Source organism: Aristolochia californica, unplaced genomic scaffold, assembly GCF_029961685.1.
Source record: "Aristolochia californica isolate CCGP_79_NKW_82.1479 unplaced genomic scaffold, dmAriCali1.0.hap1 SCAF_5, whole genome shotgun sequence".
Lineage (NCBI taxonomy): Eukaryota > Viridiplantae > Streptophyta > Magnoliopsida > Piperales > Aristolochiaceae > Aristolochia > Aristolochia californica.
In genome coordinates, this window is record NW_027182214.1 from 7,593,256 (window position 1) to 7,616,410 (window position 23,155).

Here is a 23,155-nt window from a genome sequence, read left to right on the forward strand (position 1 = left end):
TTTTGATCAATTTCATTTTTTTTTCTTAATTTTTTTTATTATTATTCTTTTGTTTGAGGACGTACTTCGACAACAGGACCAGTCAGACGAATGTTGAGCTGGCCTATTGGTGTGTTTCATGGACTCTTGCCTGAAAATACAATGATTAATTTCCCAACAATTTGTCAATTTTTTTTTTACAGGTTCTCCTCATATTTTAGGTGCATCAGACGCAATAAGACCTATTTATTCAAGGGAATTTTAGGTTTTACCCAAATTTTAAAACTTAATTAGATAAATGACGACCGTTTGAACTTATTTAGGAAAATACCCAACTTTGATCAGTCAACTACATATGTTTACAATCAAAGGTGACACGTAAGCTTTGATCGATTATGTGTTGCCATGTCATCGTGCCACATTAATACTATGTGAGTCGAATGACACGTCAACTGACACATCATCTTACAGACACATCATCGCCCATGTAGGATGCCACATCATTAAATGACAAAAAACCCACAGTTTAAAATATAACATGGCAAACCTCGTCATCATCCATGGAATACCTTTTATCATCAATTTAAAATATATATAAATTTAAAATTTTTGAAAATTTTATTTTAGATTTTAAAAATCAAATATATCAATACACTTTTTATTACCTTATATTTAAAATAATAAATTATAAAAAAACATATTAAATAATTAAAAAATTAACCCTTTTTAATGAAGTGGCATCTTACATGGGAGATGATGTGTCAAAAGGGTGATGTGGCAGTTGACGTGTCAATCGGCTAACCGACTGCTTATGTGCCTTGATGATGTAGCGATGTGTAATCGGTCAAAGCCTACGTGTCACCTTTGACTGTACACATGTACAATTGACTAGTTAAAGTTGGGTATTGTTCTAAATAAGTTCAAATGGTCGTCATTTATCTAATTAAGTTTTAAAAATTGGGTAAAAACCTAAAAATCTCTTTATTCAATCAGAACGGGTAGATAATCGGCCATGAACCCTAAACCCTAAACTCTAATTGAAGATTTTCATGAAAAGTATTAACTCCGTATATTTGCAACTAGTTCTATGTAGAACTAGTACATAAAGCTCTTGAGATTTAATCCAATATACTTTAAGAGTCTAAAGAAATTACGAAAAATTAAGGTCACTTCTAAAATGAAGATGAAGGGTAACGGACCTTAGATTCAAGCAAATAGTCTTTCAGAACATTCAAAAGAAGTTCTGGAAATTGAAGATAACTTCTAAAATGGAGATTCGGGCAATAGAACCCCGCATCGTGTGAGCTCCAGCCTATGCAATCTACTTCTGGCTTTATCTAAAATAAGAAACAATTTATATTTATCTTATTCTTTGGGAAATTTTGGCAACAAGGCGTTTAGTTTTTATAAATATTTTATTATTTTCAAATGTTTTAAAATTTTCTTTCATAAGAAGAATTTGACTGTAATCCTATAAGATCTAGGATATAAGTTACACTTCGGAAAAGATGAATAAATATGATGAATGTCAAATCAACACGAAGACAATCCGCTCCACTCATCATAGAAACTTCAACCTCATTTTTTCCAAGCTTTTGGATTTAGAAAAGCATTGCTTAAAAATAGATTAATAGATATTAATTTAGTTAAGTTCACAACTCCTAAAGATAAGTCTTATAGTAATAAAAAAAAACTCTAAAATAAATAGAAGTCAAATAATACTAAAATTATTCATTCTTTGAAGCTTCTTTCCATGAGAGTTATGTAAAATTGTTTCATATTTGCCCTTCAAGGCTCCCTTTCAAGCTGGAGTTTGTAACTTCAAGTAAGGGCACCTTTTTGTGCCTTGGCAAAAAGATAAGGGAGGAGAAATATACAGTAACATTACCTTAACAAAATCCTTAACACTAAAAGGAAGGATCGAATAAGTGGAATTGAAAATCTAAGTAGGATATAGAAATAGTATTTGAGTAGTAGATGTTTCCTATCTAAATATTTATCGGATCTGAATATCTTGATTCCTGGAATTTATAATAAGAAAAACTTTCTATAACCTTATAAAACTTATCTGACCATGCCTAGGAGGTTATTTGAGTCTGAAAAAAGGAATTCTTTAGCTGATATATCTTCTCCCTCTCAATCATAAAGTCAGATGATTGTGTCATGTAGACTTCCTCATTAAGATCACCATTAAGGAAAATATTATTAACATGCCTTAATAAAGAGGCAACAATAGAGAGAAAAACTCTTACCAAATTAAACTTGACAACGGCCAACAAAGTTTCTTTTTAATACATGCCATAAAATTGAGTGTAGCCTTTTCTAACTATTCATACTTCGAGTAACATAATGTTGCCATTTTGGATTGTGTTCAACATTGAACACCCATCTATAATCCATTGGTTTCTTGCCATTCCATAGAAAAGTTAAGTCTCAAACATGGTTATTATGCATAGCTGCATTCTTCTCGTCCAGAGAGGTTCTTCACCTTGGATGTTTTAGAGGCTTGTGATAGGTCATGGGAATAACTATTGACCATAGTGGCTTTCCTATCTTGGATGTTTTCAAAGACATCTGATAGGTCATGGGAATAACAATTGAAGATACGACAGCTGAAAATGAACAACAACTTAAAGAAAAATCAACAAGTGGACATAAAATTAGGAATAGGATGAGAAAATAATTAAGAATAAGATAATCTCGAAGAAAAAGAAGAAGAAGAAGAATAAGAAAAATTAGGTAGACTGACCATAGGTAGAGTGACCAATGCAAGAGCCACAATAGAATGTCCTTTCAAATGTGGACGGAAAGTCATCTATTTGGATAGGAGAGGATGGCGATGAGACCTCTTCTTCTTACAGTCTATCAGGTAATGAACCTATATAACTTTCACTTTAATTAGAAGTGATTTCCTCCAAGTTACCTATATATAGTATTGAAATGGCTCATTTATATGGATACTTTTGTAGTTGGACCTTTGCGTAAGTGAGGGCATAGCCAATATGAGGTCTCACGGTTGATATGGTGCTACAAAAGAACAAGGGGTAGAAGCTCCCGGTTAAAATTTTGGATAGCTACAACCTAACGGTCAAGGATAATTGCAATAACGTCACCATTTTTCTAGGACACATCTTGAGAATGCATGTACAGAAGAAGGTTATGGAATTCAAAGCATACTAGGAATATGATTTCATCGAGTTGTACACTTTAGCTGATGTAACATAATTAATTTTTTTTGTCTTATTGTGTATATAATGGTTCTTAAGCTCAATATTGATTATGTTGTGTGTTATTTGTTATATGCGCAAAACAATTTAGGTAAATAGTTTCAGTGACCTATAGGTTAAAAGAGTTTGTAGGGAGACCTAGGGTTACAAGTTTTAGGATAACCAAAATTATGTGTGAGTGGTTCCAATAGTTTGAGCATGTAGAGGAGGAGAAGAGGAATCCCTTTCAAGGGGTTTATATTGGGGATTGATGGTGGCTATGCAAGGAGGTATTCTTATTATTGTAGTTTCAAGTAACTTTTTGTATTTTTATAATAATAACAACTATAGTGAACATGGGACTAATCTTTTTTTTTTATTTGGCTGAAAGAACGTAAGAAATAATCATTATGACATTCATGTAGTTTGAAGTTATTCATCCAGGCAGACCATGAAATGGGATGTGTAATATTGCTGACAGAGGAAAAAAGTCTCACAAGAAGAAATTTCAAATGAGGAAGAATTTTAGTATTGTTAAACTTTTATTTGTGTTAGAGTTGTTTAAATGGTCTAACACTTATCTTTAAAAGTTGTACTATAGGTATAATTGGAATATGGATAGTTTAATTTAACTCAAAATTCCATGTATGCTCTGATGGAATCAGAGGATGCCTATGAATTAATTCAACCCACATAAACAATTTCTTTTCTTATCCATCATCTTTCTATTAGTTTAGTTTATTTAACTTTTTTATTACAATGTCACTTTGTTAGTTTCTTTCATTGGTTCCTGTCTTTTAGCACAATTTTTAATTTTCTCCTTTATTTCGTTGTCTTCCCCATTTCTCAAATCCTCTCTCTGCTCTGCCCTCAATGTTTATCATCACCGAGATCATCCAAATTAAGATCAGGCTTTCTTCACAGTTGCATAACCTCTTAGTTGCTGGATTGCCCAGACCTTGAGTCGTTTTAGCCACATTCTACTAAAACTTCCATCATCTGGCAGCATGTTGAAATTGAAACAGGACCTATATCCAGCATTGGGTCATTTCTGACATCCCTGAGTATCAAGAAGATCATCTAGTAGTTAAGTCAAACTGCTACGAAGGAAGAGCTTGGTCCCTTCTCTGATTTGAAAGACTCTATAATGAACCAAGGACTAGAAGCTGTTAAATTTGGTCGAAGGCTCTATCCCAAAATGACTAGCCATCTAGGAAACCTTTTTCCCATCTAATAAATACAGAAATCGAAGAGAAGTTCATGAAGGAAGCAATTCCAGCATCGTGTTCGATAGTGGTGTTGATGGATGCAAAACTTCAAAGGTCCAATAACATTGCAGAGAATACCAAGAACACCAGGCATCTATCTTAGCGACTCTGATTTTGAATATTTCCTTTGCGGTGTCTAATGAAAACAAGACAACACGCATTTGCTGCTAGTCGATGTCGAGATGGATTCAGGACAAGAAACCCCAATCTATAGATAATTTTGATGGAAGCATAAACTTTGTCATCGTAGAATGTTGCAACTGCTAAACTTAAAATGGTGGGAGCTTAGGCCTGCGTCTTGACGTCTATTTGCAACAATAGACATTTCCATACTCAAAAAGAGAAATCAATAACCTGTTTGATTCCACTCTGGAGTGGATCAATTTAAACTGTGGTGGGAAAATTCTGCGGGAGACGAAGCCAGCCTGGATGAGCAGAACAAAAGCAGTGGATTACTAGAAAGCTCGTAGAGAACTTGCAACCGCCATTGAGTTTAAGCTTTATCCTCTTTTCAATTAGGAGTGGATTGTTAGAACTGTGGGAATATATGATGTAATTAGGATGACACTAATGTAATTAGTTTATATTTCCTGTCTTTTCTTCACTCTTATTAGGGTGAAGGGTATGCTTGTGATATTGATAGTTTTGATATCTATAAATATACCTTATGGGGGAGGGTTTGAATCAAGTCCATAACCTCCAATTTTCTTCCAATGTTATCTCTTTTATTTTACTCCATGACCTAAATCATGGAGTCCTAAAAATCAACATAGTATCGAAGCATTGATTTTCAGGACTCGTAGCTATGGTATTTTTTCTTTTCTGATGGTTTGTTTTTTCATAGATACAACTTCATTTATTTTTTATTTTAGTACTAGTTTTACTCTGTCTTCATAAGACCTAGCTCGATGCCTTGAGAATCTGTTGCCTGACCCTGCTGGTTGGCGTCACTGCTAGTTCCGTCATGGGCAGTATCCTCTGGCCCTGAATCATTCTCAACGTTCTCAAACTGTTGCGGGAAGGTTTTGTTTTTCCGTTTTTCTGAGTAAGGTTTGCTCCTCTCATTAATCAGCTGACTCTCGTCTTTGGTCATATATGCTGGCGGTCGGTTGGTCATTGATCTTCATCCCCCGGTATACTTTATCCGCTGGTTTTTTGCGTCGGTGAGAGATCCAGGCAAACTTCTAGTCCAGTTTTGCATTCAGAATCGTCTTCCTAGACATGCACTGTTACTGGCACTAGCCTCGCTGGCCATTTTCTTCTGAAGAAAGTTTGGTCTTTGCTTCGCTGGTTTATTTCCTTTGCCACGTTATCTTTGAAAAATTATCACGGGTTCAACTCCGTGACTGTGACGATACGTCTCAGCTCTCTCTGGTTTTCCGCTCTGTTCGGAACCTGAGAAGATGACTTTGTTGTGAGACTGTCGAGCCATGTTTCTTTTCCTTGGATTATTTATTTCGTCGAGAATAGTGTTTCTGGCGAGTCCTTACTAGCGTCGGCGAGGGGAAGAAGAAGTTCATATCCCGAGCTGTTCGGCGCCGTGGGGAAGAAGGAGACGTTTCCCGATTTTACTGTTGCGATCAGAAAGTATCTGTTGACTATCTTCGAAAAGATTTTTCGAAAACTCATCATGCCTATTAATCTGCCTGGAAACCGAAGCAAGTGGGGAAGAAGGAGTCGTCGACTCTCTGCTGTTAACTGATTTGTAAATTAATCACCACACTGTCTGGGGTGAGATTTCTCATTAATTTATAACAATTACAAAGATATACACTTGATTACAATTGATATGATTTGTACAGGAAAGGAATGATTGGAGCTTAATTGGCTCCTGGAAGGAAGGCCCTAAACGGGCAATGATCCTGAATTGATCCTCAATCAATTAGCCTTAATTGATTGAGAATCAGTATCTTCAACAGCCCCCCGCAAGCTAAGCGTCGGGTTAGGACAGACGTGAAGCTTGAAGCGAAAAAACTGAAAGAGAGGTCGAGAGACGCTTTTGGTGAAGATATCCGCAATCTGTAAATGAGAGGGCACATATTGAGTGCGAATCTTTCCGGCAACGACAAGTTCGCGCAAAAAATGAATGTCTAACTCCACATGTTTGGCCCGCTTGTGGACAACGGGGTTGGAGCTCAAGAAAAGAGCGCTTTTGTTATCGCATAAGAGAAGGGGCCTCTCGGGAATAGAAACTTGGAGATCTCGAAGAAGATGGGTGAGCCAAATAAGTTCGGCGGCCGTGAGTGCAAGAGCACGATATTCAGACTCACAGCTGGAACGAGAAACTGTAGGTTGCTTCTTGGCACTCCAGGAGACTAAATTATCACCAAGGTAAATAGAGTAGCCCGAGGTGGAGCGACGAGTGTCAGGACATCCGGCCCAGTCAGCATCAGAATACGCAACTAAGGATCCCGGTGAAGCAGATGGACGAAAGGACAAACCATAATGAAGAGTGCCTTTGACATACCGAAGAATGCGCTGAACCGCAAGGAAGTGATCAGCAGTGGGAGAGTGCAAAAACTGACTTACGGAGTTGACAGCATGAGCAAGATCGGGACGCGTGATAGTCAGATATTGAAGAGCACCAACCAGGGATCGATAAAGAGTAGGATCTGAAAATAATGGACCATCAGAAGATAGATGCTGAGAAACTACCATAGGAGTGTGCATAGGCTTGCTGTCAAGTAATTGAGCACGGGCAAGGATGTCGCGAGCATATTTCAATTGACTAAGAAATAGTCCATCAACGGTTGGTGTAGCTTCAAGACCAAGAAAGTAGCTGAGGGAGCCCAAGTCCTTTGTGGCGAACTCTGAGTTAAGCTTGCTGGAAAAGCTATCAAGAAGAGAAAGATTGTTGCTCGTAATAATGATATCATCTACATATAAGAGCAAATAAAGAGTATCAGAGTGCCGATGAAAGACGAAGAGTGAAGGGTCAGCCCGACTGGTGTGGAAACCAAGATGCGTGAGAAAGGAACTGAATCGCTGAAACCATGCTCGAGGGGCTTGTTTGAGGCCATAGAGAGCTTTCTGAAGTTTGCAAACATGATCAGGAAAACGAGGATCAATATACCCTGGCGGTTGTTCCATATACACTTGTTCATTGAGATGACCATTTAGGAAAGCATTTTTGACATCCAATTGACGGAGAGACCATCAATTAGTGACTGCAATAGAGAGCACAACTCGAATAGTGGTAGCCTTGATGACAGGACTGAAGGTGTCGGTATAGTCGAGACCTGGTACTTGGGTAAATCCTTTGGCAACGAGACGAGCTTTGAAACGCTCAATAGAACCATCAGGCAAATATTTGGTCCGAAAGACCCATTTAGATCCCACAATATTTGTATGAGCAGGGCGAGGTACCAAGACCCAGGTACGGTTATGCTGTAGAGCTTGAATTTCTTCATCCATAGCGGTAAACCAGGCAGGATTCTTGGTAGTGGATTTGAACCCTTTGGGCGTAGTAGATGTCAAGAGAGCACAAAGAAGACCAGAAGAGCCAGAGTAAGCAAGATCAGCCGAGTGACGAGGTTTGAAAATACCATCCTTGGCACGTGTGAGCATAGGATGAGACCTCATTTGGATTGCGGCAACAGGAGGAGTGGATCCAGGAGGACCAGAATCTGTGGGCGACATAAGCAAACCTGTAGGAGAATCAGTGGCCTGCAAGGACTTATTTATAGGATCAGTACAAATAACACAGGGACGGGAGCCAGATGGAGTAATGTGCGGAGAAGGAGGCGCCTGAGGAGATGGGGACAGGACTGGAGGAGATTGAGCAGGTTCAATAAAATTGGAAATTTGGAGAGAGGAGATGGGTTGAGCTGGAGAGGCGGCCATGGAGGGAAAAAAGGTCTCATCGAATTGAGCATGTCTGGTGATATAAATTCTGGAAGTAAGAGGATCAAGACAACGAAAACCTTTATAAGATGAGCAATACCCCATAAAGATACACGGAAGACTACGTGGGGAAAGTTTATTTGGCATGTAATCACGCAAACAAGGATAGACCCGACAACCAAAGGCATGAAAATGCGCATAATTTGGAAAATGATCATAGAGAAGTTCAAAGGGGGACTTACCTCTGAGAAGCGGTGTGGGCAAGCGGTTGATAATGTAGGCAGCAGTGCTAAAGGCATCAACCCAAAAACGAGGAGAAATATGGGAATGGAAAAGTAGAGCCAAACCAGTTTCAGTTATATGACGGTGTTTCCATTCGGCACGACCGTTTTGAGCAGGAGTATATGGACAAGATAGTTGGTGATGGATGCCAGATTGGCAAAGGTGGTGTTTAAAACGATTGCTTGTAAATTCTGCACCACCATCACTCTGGAAAATTTTGATATGAGCAGAATGTTGATTTTCCACAAATTTTTGAAATTGAAGAAAAATAGCATAGAAATCAGATTTCAATTTCAATGGATAAAGCCAAGTAAATCGAGAGTAATCATCAACAAATAAAACATAGTAAACAAACCCCAAAGTGGAATGTACAGGAGACGGACCCCATATATCACAGTGAATTAATTCTAAGACATGAGACGACCTTTTTTCATTACGAGAAAAAGGTAAGCGATGACTTTTGGAAAGTTGGCATGTGTCACATAATTTAGGGGATGGTAATAAAGAAGTAAAAGAAACCTGGCCTTGTTTATTTAATAAAGAAAGAACAGAATGATGCACATGACCTAGACGTGCATGCCATAATTCATAAGAGGCATGAAGAGTTTTATTTTTCAAAACAGAAATAAATGCGGAATTGCCACGCTCTAGCACATATAAGCCTCCATCACGTCTACCGGATGCCACCACCGTTCCCGTTTGGCGATTCTGAACAGTAAAAAAGTTATTAGTAAAAGTAACTGATAAAGGAAAATCAGCTGTTAATTTACTGATAGACAAGAGATTTTTGGTAAGATGGGGAACAACTAAGACATTTAGCAGTTTTAGATTTGGTGAAGGAGAAATATGACCTATATGGGTAATAGGTAGGGACGCACCATTCCCGACAATTACACGATCCTTACCCGTGTATGAGACAGACTGATCCAGCGCTGACTGGGCAGGAGTCATGTGGGCCGAGGCGCCTGTGTCAACAAACCAGTCGGAGACATTGGTTTGGTTGGACAGAGAAAGGGCCGAAAAATTTTTGGCGACGTGAGCGGAAGGCTCCTGCTGTGCATATCGCTGGCGACAACGATTGGCGTAATGGCCATCTTGCCGGCAAATCTGACACCGTGGTGGTCGACGACGGTGGTTCTGGTCGAAACGTGGCTGGCCGTGAGCAGAATCGAAGGGTTTGCCGTGGCTGGAGAAGATGCGCGAGCCTTGACCGGAGTTACGGCCGTCACGGTGTCCTCGGCCTCGATTCGGGCGAGAGGAGTGGCCGAAACGGGAGGAGGAAGCTTGGTTGGCGGTGAATGCGGTGGTGGGAGCGACGGGAAGCTCCATCTATTTCTGAAAAATTTTGAAACTCTCTGCTTTCGAAACCAAATCGGGAAAACAGGGCAAGGGAGTTTGAGCCATCTGCGCAGTGGAGAAACTCGAAAATTCAGTGCCTAATCCGCGAAGGAACCAATGCACCTTGTCGGTGCCGTCGACAGGACGCCCAATGGCGTGAAGCTGATCGCATAGTGCTTTGAAAGCACGAGCGTAGGCAGAAACCGAACGGATTCCGCGCTTCATCAGTTGGAGATCGTCCTTCAGACGAATCTCACGGGCTTTGGAGCGATGACTGAAGGAATTTTCGAGGGCAATCCATACCTCACGGGCGGTGGTCAGGCCAACGGCTTCTGCCATGGCCTCCTCGGACAGAGACGATAGCAGAAGGCTGAGAAGGCGTTGGTCTGTCGCCTTCCATGCCAGAAATTTTGGATTTGGCATCTGGGAGGTGGGAGGTTCAAACGAAGATGGTGGCACAAGAGTGCCGTCCACATGGCCCAACAATCCTTGGCTGTCAAGGAGGGAAAGAAATTGACTCTTCCAGAGGAGGTAATTTGACGATGAAAGCTTGATGGTGATCATATGAATCAAGGTATTGAAGGGGAGAAGATCGGAAGAAAAATTTGACGCCATTGAGGATCAAGGGATGTTAATCCAGGTAGAGCTCTGATACCATGTAAATTAATCACCACACTGTCTGGGGTGAGATTTCTCATTAATTTATAACAATTACAAAGATGTACACTTGATTACAATTGATATGATTTGTATAGGAAAGGAATGATTTGTACAGAAGATTTCGGAAACTCATCTTATTGCCATCTCTTTTTTTTTTATGCCGTTGCATTTCCATACCAAGAAATAGATCCCATTGATTAGCTACCTGGATTTTCTTTGTTCGTCGTGATCTCTAGTTTTTCGGCGCCAAGAAGAGGAAGATGAAACACTATTCATATATTTCATGTTTCCTAAGTTAAGTAACATGAAATAATCAGTCGGGCTGCTCTGTTCTGCCGAGACCTGGACTTGCCCGAGTCGAGCCAGTAAACCAACCAACCTGCCGACCCGAGGGTACTGTTTCTGCTCCAGCCAAACCGAGTCAACTCGGACCAACTCGGTCCTGGTCAACCTGGACTGGGTCAACTAGGGTCTGGGTCAATCTGACTCGGGCGACTTATTTTATGCCTCGGTTTACGTATCTGGAACAAAACTTTTACATATTTCTGCAGTGACTTGGATATATTGGTCTATTATTTGACTCAGTGCGATTCGGTATTTTTTCTCCGGCTGAATTATTATGTTGAGGTATTAACCGCTTAATACTTGGTCAGCATATTGTTTGGTGGACAGACTTGCATCAGATTATTTTATGGGTCATTTTAAAGGATTACTTGGTAAGTGTTATTGGGCCCAGACTCATTATAAGGCCCATTTTAACTAGTGCTATTGTGTCTCTTTGATTGAGACATTATTTCTGAAGAAGAACTCCTTGGTTGCTTCCCTTGGGTTCATTATTTGTTTACTGTTGTTGGCACTGGTTCGTTTGATGCAAAATTTGAATTTCTTAAAAAAATAAATCGCATGGTCGCCTTAGCATCATATTTTCTCTTTACCCATTACCCATTACCCTTTGGCAGTCTTTCTCCTACCATCTTTTATTTGACTCTCACTTACCCTTATTGGCCAACCCTTTAAAAACATTATTTTTGTTGTCCTTTTTATTCATATAGGTGTTTAAAGTCTATTGGTACCTGTGGGTCTTTTATCGTCATCTTGTGAATGATAGGCATTACCCACGTTAGTGATTATTGTCACTATATTTGTGCGAAATCCTTGAGTTTGGTTTCGACTTATGTTTTAGTTTGTGTCCAGTTTCACACTTATCCAGTTTCGTATTTGGTTTAAGTTGGGAACACTGCCATTACCTCCCAGTTTGAGGGGGGGGGGGGGGGGGGGGGGTGTTGGAATATATGATGTAATTAGGGTAGCACTGATGTAATTAGTTTACATTTCCTGTCTCTTCTTCACTCTTATTAGGGTGAAGGGTATGTTTCTAAGATTGGTAGTTTTGATATCTATAAATATACCTTATGGGGGAGGGTTTGGATCAAGTCCATAACCTCCAGTTTTCTTCCAATGGTATCTCTCTTATTTTTCTCCATGACCTAAATCATGGAGTCCAGAAAATCAACAAGAACCAGTCTCCTACTCGATGTCGGAAATTCCAGGAGATCCTCTCCAAGTCAATACAAGGATAGTCGTCATTAGAGAAAAAAAAAGGGATTGACATTGACTTCCAGGGACAAAGCAGATGAGTCTTCGAGTTATTCATCTCTGTCACACTTGAATTGCAACTCATGATGGAGGGTTAGTGCACTTTGAATTGAATTACCTATTGGGGTGAATAATAGACTTAACTCACAATGGATATTGGGCACACTCCTATCCTTTGGTGGATCAATAAGCATTGCTCAAAAGTGTAGTAATAAACTCCTCTATCACAGTGTCCCACCATAGGGCACCAACTCTCAAATAGTAGAAGTAAAAATGCCAAGGGGAGAAAAGGGTAATCAACAAAAGATAATATTTTGGGGCCACCATGTGCTTTCTTCTTCATCAGAATAACCAATGCTAACAACAATAAACAACAGAGAAATCCTACAATAATAATGTCTTAGCCAAAGAAACACACTAATAAATGTTGTTATGGGTATGGGCCCAAATAATACATAGCAAATAATTAAAGTCCGTAGTCAGGACACATAAATAATCCCCAAAGAGTCAATGATCGATTAAAGTCCGTAATCACAAAATTCCATGCTTAAAGATTCACATAGTGAATTGGCAATGGAATGACCGATTTACCTGTGCCAATGATCGATCAACCAGAAGTGCGTAGGCCAAAAATATAAAACATGATTGATCAACTAAGGTCGATTGATTGATCATCCAAAATTTGGCAAAATTGTGCTATAACGCATGATCGATCAACGCAAGTGGTCTGATTGATCAATATTACCAGACAAAGCAATTTTTTGTTGATTGATTGATTAACCTTCTGAGACTCATCAATCATACCAAAGTTTGATAACTAAGGACATAAAACATGATCGATCATAGAAAAATTATTGATGGATCATACTTATTATGTTAGCCAATAGGAATATTGACTCATAATCATACCATGTACAATGATCGATCAACTTAAAATGTCAAACCCAACAAGAAGATATTGATCAATCATGCCATTGATCAAGAAGGCACTTTCTAACAGAAATATAGCCATTACACACAATTAATCGATCAATCACTTTACACGGATTGATCGATGTGAAATCGACTATTTACAAACGGGTAAAAGGTCTAGTTTGGCTTGGGGAACTTATAAATATCCCACCAAACCTCCTATTGAGAAGTTAATGAGCTTTTCTTGGCATACCTACAACTATTCATTAGCATTCTCTTGAAATTCTTCCTAAATTCTATTTTGAGAACGAGAGAGCCTATTTTGCAAAACACTTCCATTCCTTTCTCATTCCAACTCCATGAATTCATATTAGTCAAGCTCCTATCTACTCCATTGTGCATCAAAGGTTGAAAGCTTGAAACTCTCAAGGAGAAGGTTATCTCTTCACAATTTCAAACGGTATAAGTTTTACCTGTCTTTGTAATTATTCATTTAATGATCTCTTCATCTAAAACCTTGTTAAATCTAGATTGAAAGGCCTACTAGAGTTTGAATCCATCAAATCTCTTGGAGAGATTAAGTTGTAATCGTCTATTTGAGCATACATGTGGCTTGAAGGAGATACAAAATCTCTTTCTTGTATTCCAAGCTAATAGAGAGATTATTAGTGGAATTTCCCAAGTATGGCTCCTTGGCGGTGAATTCCAATAGGGGAACATCGATAAAAATTATATTTGGTATTCAATTGTAAAATTGTAAGTTTAAAATTGTCAAAACACATTTTTATGTGTTGTCTCCCTTCTTGATTTTGATGATAACAAAACTTAAATGAGGTAACAATTGTAAATCTAGTATTTTAGATACTTTTTCTTCTAGAGACATCAACATTAAAATCGATGCAAGCTTCTCAAAGACCTCAAGCCTTATGGATTGTCAAGAACTCTTGAAGAAGCACCCTCAGAAGATGAAGAAAAAATTGAAGACTAGAATTTTAGGGATCACTAAGAAATGTTAAAAACTCGGTCTATGTATGAGAGTAGTCCACTTCTTGCAAAACATGAGGTACAATGCAAATTTGGAGCCTTAGGACACATTTTGCATTCAAACATGTTTTGATAAATGATACATTTTATACATGTTAAAATCACTTAGGAGCATTAATTATCATGCTTTAAAAGTCTATAGGATGAATTGGTATTGGAATGATTGATCAACATCATCCAATGATCAATTAACCAGAAGTGTACAGACCAAAAATTTAAACCATGATCGATCAACCAATGCCGATTGATCGATCATCCAAAACATGGTCGATCTATTCTATTAAGCATGGTCGATCAACCCATTTCTACTGATTGATCAATATTTTTTAGGCTAAGAAAATTCTCATTGATTGATCAATCAACCTCTGAGACTGATTGATCATATAGAACTTTTCCTTTATGGCACAAAAAACATGATCAATCATAGCACAATCATTGATCGATCACACTGGTAATGCACTACCAGTGGGAATTTTAATTGATTAATCATACCATGTAAGTTGATCGATCAACTTAAAATGCCAGACCCAATGGGATATTAATCGATCATACCATAGATCAGTAATTTGCATTCTGACAGAAAAAATAATTATTACACATGATTGATCGATCATCCACTTTACAATGATTTATCAATGTAAACATAACATTTTGCAACGGGCAAAAAATGGCTAGTTTGGCTTGAAAAACTTATAGATACCCCACCATACCTCCCGTTGAGAGATTAATGAGCCTTTATTGGTTTAATGGGCAAAAAATGGCTAATTTTAAAATGGTCAACTACATATGTTTACAATCAAAGGTGACACGTAAGCTTTGACCGATTATGTACCGTCATGTCATCATGCCACATTAAGACTATGTAAGTTGAATGACAAGTCAACCGACACATCATCTTACAGACACATCATTGCCCATGTAGGATGCCACATCATTAAATGACAAAAAAAAACCCACAGTTTAAAATATAACATGGCAAACCACGTCATCATTCATGGAATACCTTTTATCATCAATTTAAAATATTTAAAAATTTAAAAAATTTTAAAATTTTATTTTAGATTTTAAAAATCAAATATATCAATACACTTTTTATTACCTTATATTTAAATTAATAAATTATAAAAAACATATTAATTAATTAAAAAAATAACTCTTACCTATTTAATGAAGTGGCATCTTACATGGGTGATGATGTGTCGGAATGGTGATGTGACAGTTGACGTGTCAATCAGCTAACCGACTACTTATGTGCCTTGATGACGTCGTGATACGTAATCAGTCAAAGCCTACGTGTCACCTTTGACTGTACACATATACAATTGACCAGTCAAAGTTGGGTATTTTTCTAAATAAGTTCAAATGGTTGTCATTATCTAATTAAGTTTTAAAAATTGGGTAAAAACCTAAAAATCTCTTTATTCAATCAAGTTGATATAACAAAGAATTGATATAAAATTCGGGACCTGTACCCATATAACAAAGGCAAAAAATAAGTGGGTTGAGACAGGTTAACCAGAATAAAGTTGACTCGGCAAAATAACCTTCTCCACCCCCCTCCCTTGCCCCAGCGTTGTTGAAAGACTCTAAAATTTAGTTAAGTTCACAACTCCAAAAGATAAGTCTTATAGTAATAAAAAAAAACTCTAAAATAAATAGAAATCGAATAATACTAAAATTATTCATTCTCTGAAACTTTTGTACATGAGAGTTATGTAAAATTGTTTCATATTTGCCCTTCAAGGCTCCCTTTCAAGCTGGAGTTTGTAACTTCAAGTAAGGGGAGGAGCATCCGCACCTTTTTGTGCCTAGGCAAAAAGATAAGGGAGGAGAAATATACAGTAACAATACCTTAACAAAATCCTTAACACTAAAAGGAAGGATTGAATAAGTGGAATTGAAAATTTAAGTAGGATATAGAAATAGTCTTTGAGCAGTAAATGTTTCCTATCTAAATATTTATCAGATCTGAATATCTTGATTCCTGGTATTTATAATAAGGAAAACTTTCTATAACCTTATAAAACTTATCAAAGCATGCCTAGGAGGTTCTTTGAGTCTGAAAAAAGGAATTCTTTAGCTGTTACAACTTCTCCCTCTCAATCATAAAGTCAAATGATTGTGTCATGTAGACTTCCTCATTAAAATCACCATTAAGGAAAACATTATTAACACACATTAATAAAGAGGCAACAATAGAGAGAAAAACTCTTACCAAATTAAACTTGACAACGACCAAGAAAGTTTCTTTTTAATATATGCCATAAAATTGTGTAGCCTTTTGTAACTATTCATACTTCGAGTAACATAATGTTGCCATTTTGGATTGTGTTCAACAATGAACTCCCATCAATAATCCATTGGTTTCTTGGCATTCCATAGAAAAGTTAAGTCTCAAACATGGTTATTATGCATAGCTGCATTCTTCTTGTCCAGAGAGGTGCTCCACCTTGGATGTTTCAGATACTTCTGATAGGTCATGGGAATAACTATTGACCATAGTGGCTCTCCTCCTTGGATGTTTTCAAAGACATCCGATAGGTCATGGGAATAACAATTCAAGATAAGGCAGCTGAAAATGAACAACAACTTAATGAAAAATCTACAAGTGGACATAAAATTAGGAATAGGAAGCAAAAATAATTAAGAATAAGATAATCTCAAAGAAGAAGAAGAAGAAAAAAATTAGGTAGACTGACCATAGGTAGAGCAACCAATTCAAGAACCACAATAGAATGTCCTTTCAAATGTGGATGCAAAGTCATCTATTTGCATAGGAGAGGATGGTGATGAGACCTCTTCTTCTTACAGTCTATCAGGTAATGAACCTATATAACTTTCACTTTAATTAGAAGTGATTTCCTCCAAGTTATCTATATATAATATTGAAATTGCTCATTTATATGGATACTTTTGTAGTTGGACCTTTGCGTAAGTGAGGGCATAGCCAATATGAGGTATCATGGTTGATATGGTGCTACAAAAGAACAAGGGATAGAAGCTCCCAGTTCAAATTTTGGATAGCTACAACCTACCAGTCAAGGATAATTGCAATAACGTCACCACTTTTCTAGGACACATCTTGAGAATGCATGTACAGAAGAAGGTTATGGAATTCAAAGCATACTAGGAGTATGATTTCATCGAGTTGTACACTTTAGCTGACGTAACATAATTAATTTTTTTTTTATCTTATTGTGTATACAATGGTTCTTAAGCTCAATATTGATTATGTTGTGTGTTACTTGTTATATGCAGAAAAACATTTAGGTAAATCATTTCAGTGACCTATAGGTTAAAAGAGTTTGTAGGAGACCTAGGGTTACAAGTTCTAGGATTACCAAAATTATATGTGTGAGTGATTCCAATAGTTTGAGCATGTAGAGGAGGAGAAGAGGAATCCCTTTCAAGGGGTTTATATTGAGGATTGATGGTGGCAATGCAAGGAGGTATTCTTATTATTGTAGTTTCAACTTTTTTGTATTTTTATAATAATAACAACTATAGTGAACATGAGACTAGTTTTTTTTTGTTTTTATTTGGCTGAAAGAACATAAGAAATAATCATTCTGACATTCCTGTAGTTTGAAGTTATTCATCCAGCCAGACCATGAAATGGGATGTGTAATATTGCTGACAGAGGAAAAAAGTCTCACAGGAAGAAATTTCAAATGAGGAAGAATTTTAGTATTGTTAAACTTTTATTTTTGTTAGAGTTGTTTAAATGATCTAACATTTATCTTTAAAAGTTGTACTATAGGTATAATTGGAATATGGATAGTTTAATTTAACTCAAAATTCCATGTATGCTCTCATGGAATCAGAAGATGCCTATGAATTAATTCAACCCACATAAACAATTTCTTTTCTTATCCATCATCTTTCTATTAGTTTAGTTTATTTAGCTTTTTTATTACAATATCACTTTGTTAGTTTCTTTCATGGTTTCCTGTCTTTTAGCTCAAGTTTTAATTTTCTCCTTTATTTCGTTGTCTTCCCCATTTCCCAAAGTCCTCTCTATGATCTGCCCTCAATGTTTATTATCACCGAGATCATCCAAATTAAGATCAGGTTTTCTTCATAGTTGCACAACCTCTCAGTTGCTGGATTGTCCAGACCTTGAGTCATTTTAGCCACATTCTACTATAGCTTCAATCATCTGGCTGCTTGTTGAAATTGAAACATGACCCATATCCAGCACTGGGTCGTTTCTAACGTCCCTGAGTATCAAGAAGATCATCTAGTAGTTAAGTCAAATTGCTACGAAGGAAGAGCTTGGTCCCTTCTCTGATTTGAAAGACTCTATAATGAACCAAACACTAGAAGCTGTTAAATTTGGTTGAAGGCTCTATCCCAAAATGACTAGCCACTTGGGAAACCTTTTTCCCATCTAATAAATACAGAAATCGAAGAGAAGTTGGTGAGGGAAGCAATTCCAGCATCGTGTTCGATAGTGGTGTTGATGGATGCAAAACTTCAAAGGTCCAATAACATCGCAGAGAATACCAAGAACACCAGGCATCTATCTTAGTGACTCTGATTTTGAATATTTCCTTTGCGATGTCTAATGAAAACAAGCAACACGCATTTGCTGCTAGTCGATGTCGAGATGGATTCAGGACAAGAAACCCCAATATCTAGATAATTTTGATGGAAGCATAAAGTTCATCGTCGTAGAATGTTGCAACTGCTAAACTTAAAATGGTGGGAGCTTAGGCTTGCGTCTTGACGTCTATTTGCAACAATGGATACTTCCATACTGAAAAAGAGAAATCACTAACCTGTCTGATTCCACTCTGGAGTGGATCAATTTAAACTGTGGTGGGAAAATTCTGCTGGAGACGAAGCCAGCCTGGATGAGCATAACAAAAGCAGTGGATTGGTAGAAAGCTGTAGAGAACTTGCCACCGCCATTGATTTTAAACTTTATCCTCTTTTCAATTAGGAGAGGATTGTTAGAATTGTGGGAATATATGATGTAATTACGGTGGCACTGATGTAATTAGTTTACATTTTCTGTCTTTTCTTCACTCTTATTAGGGTGAAGGGTATGCTTGTAATATTGGTAGTTTTGATATTTATAAATATACCTTATGGGGGAGGGTTTGGATCAAGTCCATAACCTCCAGTTTTCTTCCAATGGTATCTCTTTTATTTTACTCCATGACCTAAATCATAGAGTCCTAAAAATCAACATGGTATATGAGCATTGATTTTCAGGACTCATAGCTATGGTATTTTTTATTTTCTGATGGTTTGTTTTTTCATAGTTACAACTTTGTTTATTTTTTATTTTACTACTAGTTTTACACTGTCTTCATAAGACCTAGCTCGATGCCTTGAGGATCTGGTGCCTGACCCCGCTAACTGGTCTTCTCTACTAGTTCCATCCTGGGCAGTATCCTCTGGCCCTGAATCAGACTCAACTTTCTGAAACTGTTGCAGGAAAGTTCTGTTTTTCTGTTTTTCTGAGTAAGGTCTGCTCCTCTCGTTAATCAGCTGACTCTCGTCTTTGGTCATATTGGTTGGTGGTTGGCTGGTCATTGATCTTCATCCCCCGGTATACTTTATCTGCTAGTTTTTTTGCGTCGATGAGAGATCCAGGTAAACTTCTAGTCCAGTTCCGCATTCAGAATCGTCTTCTAGACATGCGCTATTACTGGCACTAGCCTTGCTGGCCATTTTTTTCTGAAGAAAGTCTGGTCTCTGCTTTGCTGTATTATTTCCTTGGGAATTTTACCAAAATACCTATTTAAAATAACTTATTTATAATAATAACGAATACCACAAAATATTTACAAAACTACCGAACTTTGACCGGTCCACTGTATATGTGGACAGTCAAAGGTGACACGTAAGCTTTGACTGCTTACGCGTCGCCCCGTCATCAGAGCGGCACTGTAGATGAACACATAGGCCGCCATGTCATTATTATTGACACATCATCTGCCACGTCATGATAAAATTTTGAATAAATTTAAAAAAAATTAAAAAATCAAATACACTTTTTATTACCTAATATCTGAAATAAAAAATAAAATTTTTTAATAAACAATTAAAAAAATAACTCTTACTTATTTAACACCATTTAATATCAATAAAAATATTTATTAATTAAAAAAATTGTCGTTATACTTTTAATTACTTTATATTTTAAAAAATAAAATAAAATAATAAAATATTAGATTTAAAATATTTATAAAGAAAAAAAATCTTACACTTAAGTCTTACCACATAATAAATAAGTAAGAGTTATTTTTTTAATTGTTTATTAAAAAATTTTAATTTTTTATTTCAGATATTAGGTAATAAAAAGTGTATTTGATTTTTTAATTTTTTTTAAATTTATTCAAAATTTTATCATGACGTGGCAGATGACGTATCAATAATAATGACGTGGCAACCTATGTGTTCATCTACAATGCCGCTCTGATGACGGGGCGACGCGTAAGCAGTCAAAGCTTACGTGTCGCCTTTGATTGTCCACTTATACAGTGGACTGGTCAAAGTTCGGTAGTTTTGTAAATATTTTGTGGTCTTCGTTATTATTATAAATAAATTATTTTAAATCGGTATTTTGGTAAAATTCCCGATTTCCTTTGCCACGTTATCTTTGAAAAATTATCACTGGTTCAACGTCGTGACCGCGACGATATGTCTCAGCTCTCTCTGGTTTTCCACTCTGTTCGAAACCAGAGAAGATGACTTTGTTGTGAGACTGTCGAGTCGTGTTTATGTTCCTTGGATTGTTTATTCTGTCGAGAATAGTGTTTTCGGCGAGTCCTTACTAGCGTCGGCGAGGGGAAGAAGAAGTTCATATCCCGAGCTGTTCGATGCCATGGGGGAGAATGAGACGTTTCCCAATTTTACTGTTGCAATCAAAAAGTATCTGCTGACTATCTTCGAAAAGATTTTTCGGAAAGACATCATGCCGATTAATTTGCTTGAAGACCGAAGCGAGTGGGGATGAAGGAGCCGTCAGCTCTCTGTTGTTAACTGATTAACAAAATATTTTGGAAACTCCTCTAATTGCCATCTCTATTTTTCTGATGTCGTTGCATTTCCATACCGAGAAACAGATCCCATTGATTAGCTACCTAGATTTTCTCTGTTCGTCGTGATCTCTGGTTTTTGGGCGCCGAGAAGAGGAAGATGAAACACTATTCATATATTTCATGTTTTCTAAGTTAGGTAACATGAAATAATTAGTCGGGCCACTCTGTTTTGCCGAGACCTGGACTTGCCCGAGTCGAGCATGCAAACCAGCCAACTTGCCGACCCGAGGGTACTATTTCTGCTCCAGCCAAACGTAGTCAACTCAGACCAACTCGGTCCGGGTCAACTCGGATTGGGTCAACTCGGGTCTGGGTCAATCTGACTCGGGCGACTTATTTTATGCCTCAGTATACGTGTCTGGAACAAAACTTATACATATTTCTGCAGTGACTCGGATATATTGGTCTACTATTTGACTTGGTGTGATTCGGTATTTTTTCTCCGGCTGAATTATTATGTTGAGGTATTGGCAACTTATTACATGGTAAACATATTGTTTGGCGCACATACTTGCGTCGGATTATTTTATGGGTCATTTTAAAGGATTACTTGGTAAGTGTTATTGGGCCCAGACTCATTTTAAGGCCCATTTTAACTGGTGCTATTATGTCTCTTTGATTGAGACATTATTTCTGAAGACGAACTCTTTGGTTGCTTGCCTTAGGTTCATTATTTGCTTACTATTGTTGGCACTGGTTCATTTGATGCAAAATTTGAATTTATTAAAAAAATAAATTGCATGGTCGCCTTAGCATCAATTTTCTCTTTACAGATTACCCATTACCCTTTGGCAGTCTTTCTCCTACCATCCTTTATTTGACTCTCACTTACCCTTATTGGCCAACCCTTTTAAAGCATTGTTTTTGTTGTCCCTTTTATTCATATGGGTGTTGGTACCCGTGGGTCTTTTATCGTCTTCTTGTGAATGACAGACATTACCCATATTAGTAATTATTATCACTATATTTGTGCGAAATCCTTGAGTTTGGTTTCGATTTGTGTTTTATCATTCATTTTTACCCTTTGAGAGTTTGTGTCCAGTTTCGTACTTATCCTTGGGACACCGTGATGGAGGAGATTATTACTATATTTATGTTATTTGGTTCAAGTTGGGATCACTGCCATTACCTCCCAATTTGAAGGGGGTGTTGGAATATATGATGTAATGAGGGTGGCACTGATGTAATTAGTTTACATTTCCTGTCTCTTCTTCACTCTTATTAGGGTGAAGGGTATGCTTGTAATATTGGTAGTTTTGATATCTATAAATATACCATATGGGGGAGGGTTTGGATCAAGTCCATAACCTCCAGTTTTCTTCCAATGGTATCTCTCTTATTTTTCTCCATGACCTAAATCATGGAGTCCTGAAAATCAACAAGAACCAGTCTCCTACTCGATGTCAGGAATTCCAAGAGATCCTCTCCAAGTCAATACAAGGCTTGTCGTAATCAAAGAAAAAAAGGGATTGACATTGATTTCTAAGGGCAAACCAGATGAGTCTTCGAGTTATTCATCTCTGTCACACTCGAATTGCAACTCATGATGGAGGGTTAGTGTACTTTGAAATTGAATTACCTATTGGGGTGAATAATAGACTTAACTCACAATGGATATTGGGCACACTCCTATCCTTTGGTGGATCAATAAGCATTGCCCAAAAGTGTAGTAATAAACTCCTCTATCACAGTGTCATTCCATAGGGCACCAACTCTCAAATAGTAGGAGAAAAAATGCCAAATAAGGGGAGAAAAGGGTAATTAACGGAAGATAATATTTTGGGGCCACCATGTGCTTTCTTCTTCATCAGAATAACCAATGCTAACAACAATCAACAACAGAGAAATCCTACAATAATAATGTCTTAGCCAAAGAAACACAATAACAGATGCTGCTATGGGTCTGGGCCCCAATACTACACTGAAAATAATTAAAGTTCGTAACAAGGACACATAAATAATTCCCAGAGAG

At 37.4% G+C, this 23,155-nt stretch overlaps 1 protein-coding gene across 1 annotated transcript; it reads right to left on the reverse strand.

The window, feature by feature from the left end:
• Positions 1-6,331: 6,331 nt before the first annotated feature.
• Positions 6,332-7,543, reverse strand: LOC137965207 (uncharacterized mitochondrial protein AtMg00810-like). Its single transcript, XM_068811572.1, has one exon. It carries the CDS (start codon positions 7,541-7,543, stop codon positions 6,332-6,334), a length of 1,212 nt encoding a protein of 403 aa, XP_068667673.1.
• Positions 7,544-23,155: the final 15,612 nt, after the last annotated feature.

Excerpts from the sequence above, each read along its gene's own strand:
- LOC137965207 (XM_068811572.1), bottom strand. The coding sequence starts at position 7,543 with ATGGAACAACCGCCAGGGTATATTGATCCTCGTTTTCCTGATCATGTT.